Genomic DNA, 21,333 nt, shown 5'->3' on the forward strand with positions numbered 1-21,333 from the left:
AAAAATATTAAATGACCACAATAAAGATTTAGAAGCAGGTGCCATATTCACCTATTCACATTAAATGACACATTTATTATGAATAAATGTGGTTATATGGGGGGGAAAGTGCACCATAGACAATCGTCATCCTTTGTATGAGCTGAATGACCTATTGCTCCTACATCTTCTCATAAGCTACTTTTCATATAAACACTTTTATTTTCAATTGATGCCCACTTCTGCCTTTGCATTGGTAAAAACCTGGACTGGGAAACATAACAGGCAACATAGGTTTATGTCTGGACACCAGGGGGTGCTGAGTTTCTATTTCCCTCAGTGTTTTATGTGTGTTCTCCAAAATAACATGTATGCCGTGTGAGCATTGATTCAGAACCAAACAAAGTGGACAGCTACAGCCTGGCTTGTAATGCCATCTACATGAACAGCAGCCATGCTCATTCCTCTGCCTCGGAGAGAAGCTTGTCAGCAAATATTTGTAACCGACCAGCCTTGAGTTTAGAGAGGCAGGTTTGTGGTTGAAATCCACAGCTGGGCTTAAAAATGCTGCTGAGGAAACATCTGCCATAAAGATATTCTTATTCAAGACACCAAAACCAAGCCTGGTGCAGTGGAGTTACTCACTAGAGATCAGCGCTGCGGTGGGAATATGTGTAAATGTTTAAGGAAACATAAAATAATGTCATTGCACTTACAGTTATTAAAAGCAGCATTTTAAAATAATACATTTCCCCTACTGTGAAAAATATGAGCTATTTAAAGTGACTATAAAATGCTACAGAGCTACACAGAAGTGTTCTCACAGGCTTAATCCTGCTCCAAATACCTTAAACTGTATGTACACATAATTGTTGTCTCATTCATGTGTGGATCAACACCACAAAGAGATAGAAAGTGAAAGAAAAAAAAGTGCATATTTTATCAGCACGACAAACAGACCCCTTTAGTTTGTTTTCTTAGAAAATTAGTTTTTTGTTTGTTTGTTTGTTGAAGAAACACTCAGTATGCACAAAGTGAATATGGCAAATCTGTTGTTTCAAAAAAGGAAAACCAAGATGTTGCAGTTAATATGAAGATAATCGAGAGGAATGACTGGAAATAGAATGTGGAAGAAATGTTGTAAGAAAAGTAAGAACAGAATAGTATTTTAAAAACTGTAGTCTGAAGCCTTCACTTTTTAAATTGACCATTAGAAATTAAAATCCCTTAAAATCTGTATTATAATCCAATCTTTATTCTTGATTTAAAATTGTTTTTATTTATTTTCTTTTTTTCTCCCATTCTTCATGTTACATAAACTTACAAGCCTTCTTCCTCTCTGACAAAAACATCTCAGTTTCTGTTTCTTCTGTCCCTTTGCTCCACCTCTCTCTTTGTTCTTTCTCCAACTCCAGAGCTTTTGCTAAACCTTCTCTTCCTGCAAAGTCTTATGTTTATACATTGGGGAGCCGACCAAGAAAGAGACTTGCTTTCACATTTTCTGTATTTGTACTGGTTTCTTTTGATTTGCAAAAGTCTGCATTTTATTTAAAAGCAATCTTATTTGATTTAATTTTAGTAGCTTTGTTGTAGCTTGCCCTCCTGCTTCCAGCGACCTGCTCCGTGTACCCTCCACTGGCTATCTTTTCAAGCATGAGGAGTGAAAAAGGAGTCGAGTGTGTAATCCTCGCAGGCTATACTGGCACCAAGACTCCTGTAATGCCTCCCCGCAGCAAAACTGGGTATCATGCATTCCCAAGCTGAACTGCAAGGGTATCCCAAAATATAAGTTGGCCCACCATGAGTGGATCAGAATCAGAATCAGAATCAGAATCAGAATCAGAATCAAGTTTATTACCAGGTACACATACAAGCAAGACCGTATTAGTACCTCCAGGGGCCACTGGACACTCAGAGCACATGGGCCCCTCAACCCACGTACCAACACGTAACAACAAGCCTATCCAATCGTACCAACATGACCAATATTTCAATTTTTCATTCAATCTGGCATCTCAAATCGCATACCTATTTGTGAAATGCAGGGACGCTACTACATAGTTCAACCAAAGTAAGTCTATCCTTTTGCCCTTTTTAGCCAAGTTATATATGGCGGTGAAGAGTTAATTTATTTATGGCGGTGAAGAGTGAGTTTAAGAGTGAGTTTGGGCACGTGCCCCCATATGGTTAATCCGTATACAAGGAATTTGACGCCCGGGATCCACATCTACTGCTCCACCTGATGGTAAAACGCGGCCTGGACTCAATGAGGCAGTTGATGATTTTAACAATTTTTCTGGCAAGTCAGTTATTTTGGATCATGCCAGGGAGGACAAGAGGAAACACAGGGCCTGCATACACTTTGGCCAGGCTTCTTGTGCCCTAGAGAGGAAACTCCAATTTCACTGTGCCATATGGAGGCACAGTTTGGGTGGTCAGCACTTACCAGTTTTAAAAACTTTCTCAATCAGCATAGAGATGGGTGCCATGGTATGCCTATGGTGGAATGAGGCCCACATTTTACTAAACAGCCACAGACCACCACAGCCTACATGCAGCATCTGAGGACAAGTGTACATGTCTTTGAGATTACGCACTAAAAACGCATAGAGATCAGAAATGCGTTGTTCCACGAGAATGTGGATTCACTGCGGTCATTCTTTATGGCTGAATGGAGCTGCTAATATCCAGAACATCTTTTATATTTTTTAGTTCCAGCTCAAGTTGAAGGCCATGCGGAGGGTACGATTTTCCTTCCATCAGTTAAAATAAAACACACCTTCTAAGCCATCATAAATATGTACAGAAGAGGATTAGGGCCACATGAAACATTTTTGGGGGGGATCTCAGAATTCTGACTTTTTTCTCAGAATTCTGACTTTAATCTCCTGACATCCCCCGAAAACATTTTTCATGTTGCCCTAATCCTCTTCCGTAAATATGAAACCAGCTGTATCTATATTTCCAATAACATTTATTTCAGATATTAAGGTTATTTGCCGCAAATATTAATTGTTATAAACAAAACAATAATTACTTCTCTCGTGATTTTGAAATTACGCGAGAACAAACTATTTACCTGAGGGAAATAATGCGCCTGTCTTGTCAACCTAACTCCCACTTGAGGAAATGCAGGCGAATCGGTTGCACTCTTCCAAAGTCAATATAATGCTTGTGTTTGCAAAGAAAAGTAGTACAGCTACGTGTGCATGCATGGTTGTGGTACTAGTGGGAAGGAAAAGAAGAAAAGAAGGTAATAGCTTTCTTGTAAAACGATTTAGTTTGAACGGAAGGGAGCAGGGACTGTTTGGTCCTCGTGTGTTTGTACCGCTGTGTCACATTCTCCTTAACCTGCTACCTCCTCTCTGGTTGAGTTTTGAAAACAGATTTGTTCAGTTCTCAAAATTTCTTTTTTGAACCAACAAACTGCATGCTCTTCTAACTAACCTCCAATATTTAGTGGTTTTCCTGCAGCGATTGAGGTCTACAAAACCCATCCAAAGGTCTCCTCCATACTGACTCACTCAGGTAGTGGAGGTACCACACAAAAGAAACTCTTGAACTTCTGGTTCCATCTCACCAGCCTTAGAGAGGAGAACTGGCAGGCTGAGCCATAAAAGTCCACTATATGTAGAGAGCAGAGTTGAGCGGGCCATTTTGGGATCTGAGGCCTCAGACTGTTTGATCCTGAACTGCTCATATGACTCCTGAGATTTTCTTGCAGGCTCACAGGCTTTGTGAATGCAGCCACATCCATCAGCACTGTTGTACCTGCCTGAGAATTGCTATTCTGGGTATTACAACTAATAATGATGATGTGAAAGACGGTAAGATAAGAAAGTCATTATGAGCAAGTCAATATTATCTATTTTGACTCTGTTTTTACACTGGGACTGCAAGAACATCGTTTGTTAAAATGTTGGACCAGGACAAGCATTGACTAATTATACTATTTGAATCATGTTCACATTGGTATGACTGATATTGTCCCTCCGTCTTCAAACAGGATGCAACAATAGAAATGATGATAAAATAGATGGTTTCATATAAAGATAAATGCTTTGTTGTAACGGCAACAAAAGCCAAACATCTGTAGGCCATGTGACGATAGACTTTTGTAAACACACATTTTCCCAGAAAAACACTCAAGACAAAGGCTGTCACTTGTTTGACTGAAAAGGTGACAAAAAAATAAAATATGACGTGGACAAATGTTTTGCACCAGTAAGAATACAGAAATATCCATTTTGTTAATCTATTATTTTTTTTAAAAGACTTTTGGGGGGTTTTTTACACCTAGATTAGATTACAACTGATCTTAATTTGTTCTAAAATAATTAACCACAGGCTACTTTTCCTCATTGACGATATCAAATATTAAAACCTCTTTCAGCTATGGAGTTAAACATTTTAATAATAATTGAATAACTTTTAATTTATTAAGCTAGATAAATTAAATTGGGGTCATTGTAACCTTTGAAAACTTTTACAATCATCCAACATGTATTTTCATGCTGCATGTGGTGAGTTACTACAAAGATAAATTCCTCACTTTGAATTGACATTGCTGAAGGGATCTGAGATATTTTCCCCAAAAATTGGTATGAATAAGGCTTAAGTCCAGTTGCTGCAATAGAGACTAATACTCTTAAGCTTCCTCAAGTTAAACCAACGTCTTTAACTTTATCAGCATAGCCTATAGAGTGTTATAGCGGAAAGCGTGACAGACTACATCGCACAATTTGCAGTTACCAACAGGATCATTGTGATGTAAAACATGTACATCTTAACATTTTAAATGAAGAAAAAGTAATAACAAACCTCAAAGAAAAAGCACAAGTTATGGTTTCTTAGATCTGGGTTTAGATTTCTGCTATGAGTAAAGCGATTGAGTAAAAACACTGATGCATACTTTCTCAATGGATGTTTCAAGAATGTCTTTTTGCCCATATAAAACTATGAATGGCTTAGAAGCCATATTTTGAATAGAAATAAATCAAATTTGCAAGAAAACATGAGTTTGCTCGGAAAATAGAGTGGGTTTCCGATGACCCCTTTTTTAAAAGTAAATCCTTGAAATTCATTTGGCAATGCGTCAGCTTAAGTGTGTTTATCCATAGCAATTCTCAAGTAGTGATGGAAAGTATATTTTACCTCGATAGTATTCTATGAAAAGGATTGGTCAAATTAAAAGCTGACCCTGCAATAGTTTGTCCTGCTTTGAACAATGTGGGCAGAACTTGGTATATAAACAACTATCCATCTAATAGTCATCTGTCAGTAATGCCCAAAATGTTTACCGACCTTTGGCACTACAGTGAGCTTTTTCTGTAACCTGTTAAAGTCAGTACAAAATCGTGGAAATTGTATTGATAGGTAATATGATACTTCAGTCTGTACCAAAGTGGTGGACCGACCAACCAAGCAACTGACAAGCAGACATTACCATACATAGAGCTGCAGTGCATGGCTTTAAATGACCCAGAATTGGCCTAATCAGTGTTGACAATTCAGACACAACTTTGGGTAGAAAATTAAGTCTTACCACTGTACTGGCATTGCTTTTTGACTGAAAATAGAACAAGTATAAGTCTTAGGTTTAAGAGCAGAGATGAGTCACAACCAGAGCTGGTGGACAGCTGGCTTGGCTTCAAAGTGGAGTCATAGCCATATCAGAGCAGAGCTGTTGTTGGCGGCAATCTGGCCGTAGAGCCACGGAGGAGATGGAGCTCAGATTGAGCTAGTGCCAGAGAAAAAATTGAGAAAAGCTGGAGCTGCTTCCCATCTTGGAGATGAGTAGGAGTAGATGTCAGAGAGGGAGTCTCACTCTTACAGAGGAAGCAGGAACTGATGACGAAGAAGACGATGAGTGGATTTTGAGTTGCGTCAGAGTGGAACCAACTAGATAATTGCTGGAGAAGGGCTGTACTGAAGTCAGAGAGAGAGACAACTGAAGTGGGGGAGAAGAACTGACTTGAAAAGGTTTAAGAGATCGGGGATTAATGGAAGTTTTCTTTATTTTACTCTATTTGATTCCTTTTCATGATCTCAACGGTGTGTTGAATTTAGCAGCAGAGGGTAGTGTGAAGCTGACAAAGAATAATTGAGCTGTCAGTGAATATGTTGAGCTTGGCAGCTGAAGAGGACTGATTTGATATGATGAAAGGGAGTCTGTCACTCTGGCTCGAGACGGAACATTTTGGTCTGGACACTTGACAGACTCCTTGCTGGTAGCCGCAGAAAAGAACATTTTCTTTCTTTTCTCCATAAATATTTTCATCTGCTGTGTTCCGACCGTAAACCATGGTACTATTTCAAAGCTCAAGATCAAACCAGTTCAAATGAAATAATTTGCTGTTGTAGAAGGCCTAAGCACCTTGAATGACAGTTATGTCCCTTTGTCCTCCTTCATCAAAGTTTATCCTCCTGTTTTGCACAATGTTCAATTAAGGTCATTTTCCTTTGCTCTTAACCTGAACAAAGAACATCTGATGCTTTTGTCTTTGTTGTTAATTTTCTTAGCTATTCAACTTACCCACTAAACACAGAATTTTCTTTTGACTTATATTTTTCTTTGAAACTTGTTTAAAAAAAAACAAGGCAGGTTTGCATGTTTTGTGAATGAATTGCCATTCAATTTTGCACAGACGTTCATGGTTCCTAAAGGATGGATACTCACGACATTAGTAATCCTTTTAACTATTCATCTCAATGTCTACCGGATGAATTGGGACACAACAGCCTCAAATATTAAGTTTATTAAATCTTTCTTTTTTACAGGTTGTGACAGGTCTATTAAAAAAGTGGCCTATAATTATAATTGATGGTTGTATTTGAACAAGGAACATTTATATAAATACATTAATCTCAGAAAAGAGAAGAGATGAATTATGCCAGATTTGAGCTAATAGCATCTACAGTCCTACAGTAAAGGCAGGTACATAACAATCAACAGCCTATTATTCTCTCTTGACCTTGGTAGGTAGCCTTCTAGGGCCTTGTTTAAGCCGCATTTTCTATGTTTCCTCAACTATAGGTCTCAGAGAAGAGATTATGCCAAAAACAATGCTAAAATTCATTTATTCAGTGTACCACTGATAAAGCTATAACGCAGAGCACATAATGAACACAATGACGTTACCTTGATAAAGTGCTGAAAGGAGAGAAAGGATGCAGATAAGAGCTTGTATAGCTTCTTCAGACGTGTAACATCTCTGTACATTTGAAACAAAAACGTTGCAAACTATACAAGAGCCTTTTCAATAAGGAGTATAGCATACTCAATAAATGCATCCTGTTGATTTATGGTGGCTGTTGAATTGCATTTAAAACAAACAAGTAATCAAGAAATAGATGTATTCCTCTTTGCACTGAAACTACTGAATATCCTCTCAGTGGTGTTAAGTGTTGATCATGTGTTCAACACTCTGATTATATATATCACTTACACAGGGCTGCTGATTGAATGTCCCGAGAATCTTAATAATAACATAAATGGTAAAAGGAATGCTTTTATTCTGGTCTTCGCAACCATTCAAAATGCTTCACATACACATTCATCATGAACAAGAAACATTCAAACCCACACTCGCTGAGCAATTTGAGGTTCAGTATTTTACCCAAGGTCATTCCACATGTAGAATGAAGGGGCCAGGCAGCACACTTAAGACCTTCTGATTGGTGGCTTAACGTTCCAGCTTCAGAGCCCCAGCTGCTTTCAGCTAACTACAAACTACGATCACTTAAATAAACTAACTCCACATTTTAGGATTTTTTTTCAATCGACTACTTGAGAGTTTGGTGAGAAAAATTGATACTACTCTCTTTTTTTGTTAAATATAAAGCGAGAGTCATCAGCTGATTAGCTTAAAACCAGAGTCTAAAACCAGTTTTTTTGAGTACATCTAAACTCACAACGAATACAGTATATCTTGTTGTTTCATCTCTTTAAAACCCCTCTGTAAGCCAGAATGAGTTCCTTCAAAGCTAACGATCTCCTTACTGTAGCTTTATGTTATGTATGTTATGTATGACAGTGATATCAATTTGATCATATACTTCTTGACAAAAGAAGCAAATAAGAGACACGAGACACGTCTTAAATGATCCATATTCGCATCACTAACCCTGACATTACCTATATTTTGGCATTTTCCCTCTACAGTATTGAGACACCTATTGACATTTTCATTATCTGTAAATGAAAATGAAATGCGTTCATTTACACCACCGCCTTGAACCTATTACTGCTTACTGATTCCCTTTCTTTCACCCACCATCTGCTCTTTTGTTTCATTTTATTGTGACAGCATGTGTTATAAGCGCTGAAGTGGAGGCCCAAATGGAAGTCAACCAGTTTGCAGCTTGCAGTGATGAGGTGGCCATGACTGTGTGATGGGTCAGATTGGAAATCTAGCCAGGCCACCAGTGAAGGTAATGGTTTTCCAGCGATGGCAAGGGTTACATGGAAAAGCTCAAGGAAGACAGAGGGATTGAGAATGGAGACTGGGGAAGGGGGGTATGAGTAGGTAAGCAACATAAAGAGCCATTCTCTCCTCCTCCTCCTCCTTTTTCTTCTGTCACTTGTATTAATCTGTCCCTCCTCCTTCTCTCCTCCTGTTCCTTGTCCTTATCAGATAACTGAGGACGCCTTCTTTCTAAAGGTGCTACTAGACATCTCCAATAAACTATGTGTGTGTTCATGTGTGTGCCTTAGTTTGTGCATGTGTGTTTTCATGACAGTTATGGGAGCTTGTCATCGTGCTCCTCTAGATCAATGGAGCGCAGTTGCCTAGCAACCTGCTGATCGGGAGGAAGGAGGCGAGGGAGAGAGAGGGAGAGCGGCATAAGATTAGAGAAGAGAGAGATGGAGAGGTCTGGAGAGAGGGAAAGGAAGGAAGAAGAGAAGTGGGTGAGATCAACAGTAAAGAATGCTGTGGTTGGATGACAGGAAATAAGACAGTGGAGCTTAGCGCATCGAATCTGTCTTTGTGTGTACTGTAAGAGGACGGTGAAGAGGAGGGAAGTGGTAGGTGGTGGTGTGAATGCATGAATTGTCCCTATATGTGTGTGTGCAACAGTAGTTTTGGACTGATGAGTTGGTGTTGATACTATCGCGCTAAAATAGAACATCAAAGCGCTACCATGGTGACGCCAGCAGCACACTCTCTCATTTAGTTGCTGATTTAATTATCTTAATCTTAAAGGGGAACAAAGTGGCTAAACGCACTGCATTGGGAGGGAGCGGCGGTAGAGATAAACAGCGGGGAATGAGCAAGAAACGGTGGGGGGGGAGTAAAAATGGAGAGGGAACTTAGAGGAAGATGAATTTGGACAGGAGGAAATGAGGAGAGGGGAGACGGGTGTGAAGAAGGAGATGGGAGGAGAGCGAGGATGAGGCAAATGTAATGAGAGATGGATGGAAAGAGAGTCTGATGATCAGGTGTTGGTTGGCCTAATGAGAGATGAGCACATATGCTCCAGATCGCCTATGATATTTACACGGTCTCCCCCCCTCTGCCAGGAGGATGAGGGAGGAAAGAGACGGCTGTGAAGGGAGGATGGGGTGTCATTATAAACAAGGGGAAAAAAGAGGGGAGGGATGGAGAGACAGAGGAATAGCTGTACATCCCAGAGGTATACTCTGTGACTGAGTTAGAATAACATGTGGAGGCAGAGTGGCTGTTAAACTTTATGGAGTATTGAAAATGGACAATTAGCATCTCAACGATCTCACTGTCACCTGGAACACTCTCCCCTGTTGTCATAGTAACCCTCCTCTTGCCGCTCACACTTCCTAATTCATGCTACCCCTCTCTGCATTGGCCTGAGTGCATGTACTTGTACCTTGATTCTTCTGCACACTCAGACACTCAAATGGCCCACTTTGTGTGTGTAATCAATACAAATTATGTTTTGTGTGCTTCTCGTCTGGGGCTGTCTTTCATTAAGGGAAATCTCAATGCTGTGGCATACGATGATGATCCAGGCAACAGAGTGTGTTTGTTGGAGCCGTTTAAGGAAGGCCTTTTAATGTTTCAACATGAAAAGCCATCCTGTACAAAGCAGGCTGCCCAAAGGATTGTTGAAAAACTTGAATGGCCTACACATATCCCTTACCCTCATCTAACACCTTAATATGAACAGGAACGCTGGCTACGAGTCAGACATTATCACCCAACAACGATACTCAACCTCACTGTCGCTCTTGAGCCTGAATGTGAGCAAATCCCTTCAGTCAGGTTTCAAAATTGAGAAAAAAGGAATAGGAAAAGTGGAATTTGTCATCCAAGCACATTAATGCCCAAGGTTTTGGAATCAGATGTTCAACACCAAGCCTTTTCCATTGCAGAGATTAATTTGACTTTGTACAGGTATACCAAATATAATAAATGACAGCTGAGTGTCCAAAGCCGGTATCATAAATCCTAAAACGCCAAATGAAGTTCAACCGTCATTGTAATGAAAATGTATAACCTTTTTGTGGATGTCCAATCAGTGTTGATGGCGAAAGTAGTGAATTGATGAAATAAATTACTAAATGTGTGCTGTATTGAGCTATGCCGGCAGTGCATACATGTACCAGAATGCATTTCAAGCAAGCTTTTGATTCCTTGCCAGCAATCTTATCTTCCAAGGCTAATGCAGCCGCAGCCTAGACATCCCACTGATACATTTTCATCCTTATACTCTGGCTTGGATAAATACGGCTCAATATCCAAGTCAACCAAAACACTGAAAAATGTATGCTCGTCCATTACATCCTCTGTACTCATAATTAAGTTGGCCACTTTTGTCAACAACGCTATTTTCACGCCAAATAACGTCTCAGGAAGAACATCTGATTTTAAAGCTGTAAACTCAACTTTTTAGATCAATATAGTATGCACTAAAGAATGCTTTTTTTATTACCTACATTTACCATCAATACTGAATGGGCACCTATATTCAAGGTTGAGAATTATACCTCTAACGTTTATTGAAAAACTGTGTCAAAATGTCTTTTAATGTTCGGGTGTCTGCACAATTTTGGCCATATAGCATTTGAAATCCCGATGTGCAGCTCTTGAGGTGTGTAAAGGTACAGTATATCCACTTTATTTTAATCGTTCCCTAGCTCTGTGAGTTCCATGTTGCTTCGGGCACTATGGCGCGTATTTTCTATGTGTGCTTTGCGGTTATCACGACATTTCCAAGGCTGTGAGGTTAAAGGGGAAAGATTGTGAGGCATTCCTTGTTACTGGTTCCTCTGTTCATTAGCCGCTCTTAAAGTCTGTTCCAATCCACAAAACTGCTCTGACCCTTGACCCCTTACTGTAGGGCATGCGATGCCCCAGGCTGAGAGAGGCTGCATCGCCATGACAACTACTAGCTGCTCTGAGGTCAAGATTTATGGTCACTCTGATGCTCAGAGACACTCTAAGCCCCGCATGCACACACACATAAACGTAAATCAGTGGTGCGAAGGCTAATGAACTATGGATCTTGAGTTTTTTTCTCCGTTTGGATACACATTTAAGCCCTCACACACACCTTTTCTCCTCTCATTCAACCTCTTCACCCACACACACACTCTGACAGGCTTTATTTGGCTCTTGTCGGTCACTCTCCATCTGCTGGTCAGATGATCAATGCTAATGCCTGTTGAGAGTTCTAATGACACACAGATCTATACACAGATGGACTATGCGTTTGCTCCTGTGCTTGCGTGTGTTTGAGCCTGATGAACGTGTGTGAGTGTCCATGTGTGCATGCTTGTGCACATGGGCTAATGTTATTTGTGTTCAGAAATTGCAATCCTTTGATGAGGACAGGTCAGCACTATTGTTATAAATGAGAGTAAGATTGCAGGGAGGTGACCTCTCTTACCTCTCTTAACTCACACACGGATACACACTTACAAACACATATACACACACAAACACAAACACACACACACACACACACACACACACACACACACACGCATACACACATGCGCACGTGGCTGTTTGCGCTATTGGCAAGTGGAATTAGTAAATGTATGAGCTACACAGAAACTCATTACAACACGATTAGAGACAAACCTCCCATTTAATCTCATTTAGAAAAGGGTGGTTGCCTGTCAAACACACTCACGCACACTCACACTAACTCACTTATGCGCATGCACAAACACACACACATTTGTAAAATGTTTACACACACAAACATCACCCTCTTTGTATGAGTGACAGGAAGGATATTTGTCTGACTCAAAAGGATACTCTTATTATAATCATATGCTCACACCAGTGTGTACGCACAGTGTTTAAATGACACAGTGAGGCTTATACATGCATGTTTATACCATACCCCCATTAAAAAAGAGATTTCGCTACATGTGGCACTTCCACTCCTCCCTTCCTCACCCCCCATCTGTGCTTCTTGTCACCATTTGCAGCGCATACTAGGTAAACCTCACCGTCTCAAGCTTAAAAACTCTGTAGCACAAACTGGCATAAATGCAAGAACAAAATATGGGTACACAAACACATACACACTGGGTGCTGACAGATGAGTTTTTATTTTTGGCTGTATATTCTCTCTGCTGGCAGTTCAGACACATACGCACACGTATATATATATATATATAAGAAAATATGTACACACACACACACACACACACACACATACAGTGACCTTCTCTCTGCTGAGTAGGCAAAGAGTCAGGGGTCACCGCCTGCTGTCAGCCTGTCAGAGAGGGGAAGGAAAAGGGGAAGTAAGGAGAGGCAGAGGAAGAACAAACGTGGTTGGAGGAATGTACAGAATGGAGCTCCTCCGCCCCATCATTCAATAAAGACTAATGCAATCAGAGGCGGCCCATATCTGTCACGGTTAATGTTGGCTGATAGAGTCGCAGCAATTTAAAACGCTCATGGTATAATGCATTTCCCTGTGCCTCTTACAGGCTGATGATGCATCACATCACGCCTTGATGGCTCTTGTAGAAACAGATAACCTGCTCTGAAGCTTGCTGAATGAGGCCTCCATTATGCCTGACCATTTTGTTCGTTTTGATCTTAATCGGTTACAAAGAAATGTCATTCTGCAATCCATTTAAAGCAACAAAAGTTACCTGAAGTTCAATGATCAATCATAAAGGATTATTGCACATAATTATATCCTCTGTTATGATTTCGTCAAGCAAAAGCAATGCTCCCACAAAGGCCACACAGAATATCCGTCACTTCAGCATTGACTTTCTCACAATGGATGTTTTTCCTAATGTGAATATATTCTTAGAAAATCTTTGATACAAAACTCTCCTCACAGTTGAGTCTTACAATGAAAGAGTAATGAAAATGTTGTTTTTCTTAACAAGACAAATACTGCCTGTGTGATGAGATACTTCAAACTCAGCTGACTGTATTAGAAAGGGTTTGAAGTAATCTGACTGCAATGGGAGATTTCCTTTACATATTTCAAGATGACAATACTCACATAGGTTCAATTGACACTTATCTTGATACAGTATATTTCTTTGAAATACTTCGTGTTTATAATGAACATTCCAGCCCATTTGTTTCTTTTTGTAATGGGTTTTTTGTTCTACTAATTTGACTTTTCTTGTTTTCTCGGCCCAAATGATTTTCCAAGCTAGAACAAAGGATGAATGAATGTGCTGTCCTTTATCAATAGTTTTTTCCACATTGACTTTAATTTTCTCAGAGCAGTTAGTAATTTCTTGTTGTGATTTTTTTTTTTTGTGTATGTTTCTCTTTGCTGAAAACGTGTTTCACCAGCATTTTTCGTTGTTTTCCTCGTTGCACAGGAAGAGATGGTAGAACGTTATTATTTGATAATGCCATTTGGACCAAAAGGTCAGCCTGGCCCGGGGATTGGGGGAGGGAGAGAAGGAAGGGGAAGGCAGTAGAGGAGGAGTAGACTTTGAGACGTTTTGGAGTGGGGGTAGTGGTGGTCAGTCCAATTGGATACCAGGTGCTGATGTTGAGATAGTTTCCATAGTAACTCCTCCTCCCAGTATCATTCTCCCCACTTCCCTCTCTATCGCTCCCCTCACACATAAGAGCACACAGGAAATAAAGTGCACAACTGCATGCTTATCCTGGTCTTTGTGGTAATCCCATTCTACTCTAATATCTGGCACTCAAATCAATGTTAGCTATCTTGCTCCAGCTGTGTGATCATACAATACACCCTGGATCATATGTTAAATCTGTCTTCCTGCCAGTTGCCGGCCTTGCTGGAGCAAATGTATACACATGCATATACCAACCAAAACAGTAAGCAGTCTGTTCACTCTCACCACAAACAGATAACTACAGTACAAAAACAGGAGTGATGTGTGTGTTGAGTGGATGGCTGTAAACTGTTATGTTCTGAATGCTGCTCCATTCATCGTATCTGTATCGTGTATCTTGAATCAGCAACTCAGATCAGGTCAGGGCTGATCTTTTTATTGGAGGCCCCAACCTTCACTAGCCAATTTTCTAGCACTACTCCTCTTCCAAACACTAGTTTAAAGTGAGTGTAAATGCAGCATAAAAGGATTGAACTGTTATGTGCTGGCTCGTCAGAGACAGACATACAGATTGAGAGAGAGAAAGAGAAAAAAAGCAGCAGCAGCTGGCCAAGGGAGCCCAGGGAGAGCACCTCTGAGCTGGGCTCCTCACAGCTGTATCCCATGCTGAAAAAAAAACCCCTGTGTGTTTCTGCGTATTAGTTTGCTGATGATATTTCATTGTGGGATTATTTTAGCATATTTGTACATGTAGCATGAATGTAAACACGCTTTATGTACAAACGCATACATCAGCGCAATACAGGTGATTGTCCTAATGCCTCAAGCAATGTGTGCCTAATTATTATTTACTCTACATTCTTAAATATTTGTATATATATATTATATTATGTTATTTTTTACTAATATTATTAACCCTTCACTATTAAATAAAAATGATGATAGCTTGTTTACGCAAATTTCCATTTTACCTCCTTATATTAATACTGTATATTTATAAATATACATTGAAAAGTATAATCAAATACAGTGGAAACATCTTCATATCTGACCAAATTACAAGTAAACGTCAGTGGGATTTCATTCATTATATGGCTAAAATTGTGTTAATGCTCGACCATTTCCCTGGCATGTCATTGTTGAACACATTTCAGAAACCTTGGGCATGAATATGTTGCTATAACAGCCGCCACTCTCTTAAGCTTTCAAGGCTATCCAAAAGATTTTTGTATCTGGCTGCAGATTCCATTCAGCTCTCAATTGCCATCCCAGTTTATCCCAAAGGTTCTGGTTAGGGTTGAGGTCAGGGCTCAGTGTAGGCGAGTTAAGGTTTTATTACCGAACTGGGGGGGGGGGGGGGGTGCCCAACCTTTTTGAACCAAGATCTACTTTTAAAGTTGATAGTGTGTCGAGATCTACCAAGCCATAGCATAGCCACAATTAATTGTGCACCTATAAAATAACACAATGTTCTGACACAAAGATCAAGTTTTAACAATAATAATACATTTATTGAAGTAAATGTACGCCGTGCAAAGAATAAGCACAAGAAGGCCTAGGACTGGCCCGTAACAACACAACAACATACAACCCAATTAATACAATGCCTAATTTAAGTTGGAAAAGTGGTCCTCTACCTTAGTGGGACTTCTGGCACTGAGAGGAGGAAGCTAGTCTCTCATAGTCCAGACAGTAGGAGCTGAGTGCCAGCCGTAAGCAGGCCGCAAGGTGGTCATCAGTCGTGGTGGATCTGTATTTTGACTTAATGATTTTCATGTGAAAAGGCAGTCTCACACAAATATGTTGATCCAAAAAGTGCAGTCAAATTCTTTGCAGTTTGTCTGAGGTTGGGGTACTTCTCTTTCTGCATTAGATTCCAGAATTGGACATTTGTGTCAGGTGTAGCTCTTGATTTGAGCTCAATGTCATTATTTGGTGTGAGGATCTCATTCTCAATAGCACCGCTATCCAGGTTGAAGAGTGATGCCACTGTGGACGTTATACAATCCACATTATATTTTCCCCAAATGGAAAACTGAGAAAACTGACAGGCTCAATGGATGCAAAGTCATTAAAGCGCCTGTCAAATTCTGACAAGATACTTTGCACTTGATCATCATAACGTGCACTCTCAAGCTCTGCACATTCTTTGCCCTGACGCGGAAAGTTCCGCAGATCACACTGTTGCAACCTGCTTGATAGCAGCTGTAACTTGCTTTTAAAGGTGTTCTCGGAGCTGATCATGGTGATGATGTGTTTGTTCTTACCCTGCAGCTATAGATTCAAGTGATTGAGCTTGTCAGTCAGATCAGTAAGGCGAAATCCAAGAGCCACTGACTGTCTTCTAGCTGTGCATATTGAGCATGGTTTGAAGGTTTCAGAAATTCTTTAATTTCGGGCAACAATTCAAAAAACCGTTCCAGAAATGTACCTCTGCTGAGCCACCTTACGTCTGTGTGCAGCAGCAGATAGAATCGGAGGATGAAGCCCTCTTTATTTGTCACATACATGCACACAGCAGAGCACACACAGTGAAATTGGTCCTCTGCATTTAACCCATCCTAGTACTAGGAGCAGTGGGCAGCTATTGTGCAGCGCCCGGGAGCAATGGGGAGAGGGGATTGGAGGTGTCCGGTGCCTTGCTCAAGGGCACCACAGCAGGGCATAGGAGGTGAACTGGGACCTCACCAAGTAGCAGTCCACTTTCCATATTTTTTAAGTCTGTTCGGGGACTTGAACCGGCGACCCTACGATTCCCAGTCCAAGCCCCTACTTACTGAGCCACTGCTGGACTACTGAGCCACTGCTGGACACTGAGCCACTGCTGGACAGCAGATCTGTGTGTTCTGCACCGGTCTCCTCCAGTTGCGCACGGAATAATCGCCTCTGCAGACTCCTGGCCCAAACAGAACAGGCAATCTTGTTAGCCACATCCATCACCTCTTTCATATTTAAAATCTTCCCGCACAACTCTTGCTGGTGAATTATACAATGGTAATTCAGGAAATCCGGGAAAGATTCAGACTGTTTGCACAATCCAATGAACCCAGCAGTACGTCCAATCATTGCTGGAGCCCCATCAGTTGTAATGGAGATGAGTTTGAAGAGGGGCAACTTACTTACTAACGAATTCCATACAAACCTGAAAAATATCTTTCTGTGCCTCTTGTGTGCCCTCTTAAAGGCAAAATGGTCAGCAGCTCTTCTTTTACACTCATGTTGTCGAAAACCATTCTAATGAACACACATAGCTGAGCCACATCCACAGCATCAGTGGATTCATTGAATTGCAGAGAAACACACTCACATGTGTCAATATCATTCCTCAATTGCTGTTCAACATCCTCCGCCATTCCCTCGCATCGCCGTGTAACAGAATTTCTTGATAACTGCACATCCTGAATAGCAGACACGATCTCCTTTCGATTTTTAAATCGGCAAAAAGAGCATCTGCGGCTTCCATGACCGCTTCTTTCACCATCTCACCATCCTTGAAAGATTTCTTTCCTTTTGCAAGAACACGACAGACACGATAAGAAGCTATGGTTGCAGCCTTACTCGTGGTATTGGGCCTGGTAAAATGGACTGTTGTGCTGCTAGCTGACTTTTCAATTCCTTGACTTTTCGGGCGCGCAGTGGTGATTTAGCTGGGAAGTTTGTATCGTAGCTCTTGTGGACCGTCTTGAAATGCCGCTCCAAATTTCCTTTCTTTGGTAAAGCCACATTTGCATTGCAGATAAGACAGATGGACTTGGCATTCGAATACACGAAAAAATAATCCTCCTCCCTCTCTGAAAATTATAAATTTTAGATTTTTTAGCTTCTGCCGCCATGGTAGTATCAACTCGCTCTAGTCAAGCTTATCGCACACTTCCGGGTCCTTAGTTAGAGCCTAGCAACCATACCATGCGCGCACACACACTGCATCACGCGATCAGTAGTTCATTGTGCCTATTTAAGATGTTTTAAGTTGGAAGTTTTAATGTAGGCCTATTTTACACAACAGTAGGAGGATAGCTTACACACTATTTTCTCGCGATCGACTGGAACTCAGCCTGCGATCGACTGGTAGACCGCGATCGACTGGTTGGGCACCCCTGTAGGCAATGTAGCCTACGGCGAAACAGCAATGGCCTCTCCCCCAAACGTTTGCTGAAAAGTTTGTTGTACGATTGTATTAGTAAAATGTAGATTTAATTAGTTTTGTTTGCCAAAATATAAAGCTTAGTGGGCTGAAGTACAGTGTCAATGCTCGTTGTGTTTAGCCATTTACGCGGTAGCGGTATTTGTCTGTTCAGATGAATTAGGCGTGTGTTCTGTATGAGTGTAACTTTAAGGGAGAAACAGAAACAGATGGATGTCTGTTTTCCTTTTCATTTCGCCCCCTACACACTTCATTGAATCGCTGACTTCCTTACAGACACTCCTGAAGCACTGGAGAGGTAACGGCCATAGTCACTGTCACTCGCGGATTTAATCATTTGTTTCTACGCCGGTTCTCGCCTTATTTTCTGCCTCCGGTAATTGCGTTTCTGTTTCGTGCGGGCGGTAAGTGCGCGCTTTCCAAGGTGCTGCAGCAGCTCGCAGCCTCGCCCATCCCCTCTACCTCACCCTCTCTCACACATACACACTCTCTCTCACAAACACACGTACACACTCCTTTTCTCTCTCTCGCGTCCACGTGACTTTCCCTCTGCCGAGTCTCGCTGAGAGCATCAGACTGCACCGTTTCCTTCTCAAGAGGAAGGAGAGAGAAGAGAAAGAGAGACATTGAGTTAAACAGAGAGAGAGAGAGAGAGAGAGAGAAGGAAGGAGAGCTAGAAAGAGAGAGGGAGGGAGAGAGAGCGAGCGAGGGGGAGAGCAATAGCACCTTGTCGCCTGGAGGCGAGCCTGTGATAATTTTGTCCCTGTTCGGTAGACCGGCTCTATCTACCACCAGGCGCGCCGGTGCTCTCTCCTTTCTCGCGTCTTTGAAATCCTTCTCAGATGGAAAGGGAAATCGATGGGTCGCGCGCCGCACTGTTGTCACGGAACCACCAGATGTGCGTGAGGTAGGTCAGCTTTCTAACCTAGATATTTGCCTGCATAGAGGGACACCGCTGTTCATTAACCGGGGCGAGGCTGTCACATCACCGTTACAGGTTGGGATGTAGATTAACACAGTAAGCGTTACAAAAAGGAGTAATTACCGTGTTACCGCTTAGCTGAGCTGTAGTTAAATGCTAGGGCGCAGGTGATGAGACTGAACCCCAGTGTAGTGAAGGAGCGGGCGCGGGGGAGAAAAAATGGAGAAGTGGTATGGCTGCAAATCGAGAATCGATATTTCAACCGCATTCATTCACCCCGTCTATCAATAACCGTGATGTTGCCGCTTTTCGTCTTCCAAAGGTTCGCGGAGAATCAACTATGTGTAGCCAACTGTGTGTGTGTGTGTGTGTGTGTGTGTGTGTGTGTGTGTGTGTGTGTGTGTGTGTGTGTGTGTGTGTGTGTGCGCGCGCGCGCGTGTGTACATTGCAACCTATGTCTGTTATGTTTTGTGAGAATGTGTTCAGTTGTTGGAAATGAGCTCCGGAGCCGTTAATTCGATAACGCCAGGCAGTTTGAGTCATCCGCCGCAGAGCGCGGTGCAGCTCCCGCTCTTTGTGAACAGATTCGTTGTCTGAGGCGCAAGCTGGCCGACGCTATTACTAACCATTATGAACTCCTATAAAATGATTTTAAAATAACTTAAAATAAGCATACTTGGTTTCGTTGTCACTTTACATACTGTCTAGTTTTGAAAGTGATTAACAAAACATGCTTCATGATGTTAAGACGGTCGCAGGTATGCCACCTTGTAAAAATCTCCTGCGGCATGATGGGAGATCTACTGAGGAGGTGCTTTTTGTGTGTCTCTCTGTGTGTGCCTACACTGTACGTGTTTATCCAAAATCGTTGTCCAACCTATGCTTTGTGATAAAAAGTCCCGGTTTTATTGTGTTTGTTTATTATGTTCATAAACACTCTACATCTGGGCCTGTTAAATTTGTAAGGATACAATTTGATGTGTGTGTTTCTGTGTGTGTGCAAAAATGCAGGAGAGAGGGTAATTTGAGAATAATAGCAGGCTCAGATTTTGTGTGTGTGAGAGAGTGTGTGTATGGGTGTTTGCGTGGTTGTGTGCGTGCTGTTTTGCGTGTGTGACCCTGGTTGATTGTGCCATCTCTGTTCTCTCTCTAGGTCGCTGGAGAGAGTGATGACGTGGCAGTGAAAGACGCACATACCTCACTCAAACACACTCACACACATATTTGCCCACACACACTTTTATTCTTGCCCTACTAGAATAGAGAGGAGGGGGGAAGTTCAGCTATGACGGCGTCATTTTTCTCTGTTACCAATGTGTGAGCCACACACCCACACTCACACTCTCTTACTCCGTGGGGAGTTGGCTTCATGGGGGATAAGGCCCTATCTAGGGCACAAAGATGGAATTCACATCCCATTTGTCACTTATTTAACACTCACACAGATGAACACAACGATACACACTCCTGGAATCTCATATGTCAGAAGTGAAGAATGAAAGACTGAATGGAGAGGAGGCATTGAACGTATCAGAGAACACACAAACACCAGACCAAGGCAGAAGAAGATTCGCCAAGAGTGCTGAAAGGACAGAGGAAGCTGCTGTCTGACCCCTTCCCCCAGCGGGGCTGTATCATATAGAAGCCTCGCTCTGTGAAGAGCACTACCAAAAAGCAGGGTTCACCTGAGACACAAAGAGAGGGTTCTATCAAGTGCCCTGCAGTTGTCACAATGAGCTGTAGGCTAGAGGGAACACCCCTGCTCTAGCCTCTATCTCCTCCAGTGTGTGTGTGAGTGTGAGCGCGAGTGTGTGTATGAGTGTGATGGCAGTGTGTGTGTGGGCGGCAGCCCCCCTGCTCTTTCTGGGGCTGTGCCTGTGCAGCGTGGGGGGCCAGGCCCATGGGGAAGCCCTGGAGTTTGGAGGCGTGTCCAGTCAGTGGGGGCGGTTTCCGGTGTGGAACGCCTGCTGCGAGAGTGTGCTGAGCTTCAGCCTGCGGACTCACAGCCAGGAGGGCCTGCTGCTCTACCTGGATGATGAGGGCTTCTGCGACTTTCTTGAACTGCTGCTTCTCCACGGCCACCTCCGCCTGCGCTTCTCCATCTTCTGTGCTGAGCCAGCAGAGCTGCAATCAGGTGTAGCTGTGAGTGATGGGCACTGGCACGCAGTGCGTGTCAAGCGGGACTGGAGGAACACCTCTTTAGAGGTGGACGGACGACTAGAGGGTTGGGCGGAAGTCAAGAGCAAGAGAAGAGACATGACCGTATTCAGCCACACCTACATAGGC

The 21,333-nt window shown here is 42.0% G+C and overlaps 1 protein-coding gene across 1 annotated transcript in view; it reads left to right on the top strand.

Annotated features, from left to right (window-relative positions):
• Nucleotides 1-18,869: 18,869 nt before the first annotated feature.
• The window catches only part of nrxn1a (neurexin 1a), a 54,283-nt gene continuing 51,819 nt past the window's right edge, over nucleotides 18,870-21,333 (top strand). Inside the window, 2 exon segments of the mRNA XM_063893700.1 lie at nucleotides 18,870-19,032; nucleotides 20,201-21,333. Of these exon segments, the coding sequence (XP_063749770.1) occupies nucleotides 20,863-21,333 (471 nt within the window). The 5' untranslated portion in view covers nucleotides 18,870-19,032; nucleotides 20,201-20,862.

Source organism: Eleginops maclovinus, chromosome 10, assembly GCF_036324505.1.
Source record: "Eleginops maclovinus isolate JMC-PN-2008 ecotype Puerto Natales chromosome 10, JC_Emac_rtc_rv5, whole genome shotgun sequence".
Classification (NCBI taxonomy): domain Eukaryota; kingdom Metazoa; phylum Chordata; class Actinopteri; order Perciformes; family Eleginopidae; genus Eleginops; species Eleginops maclovinus.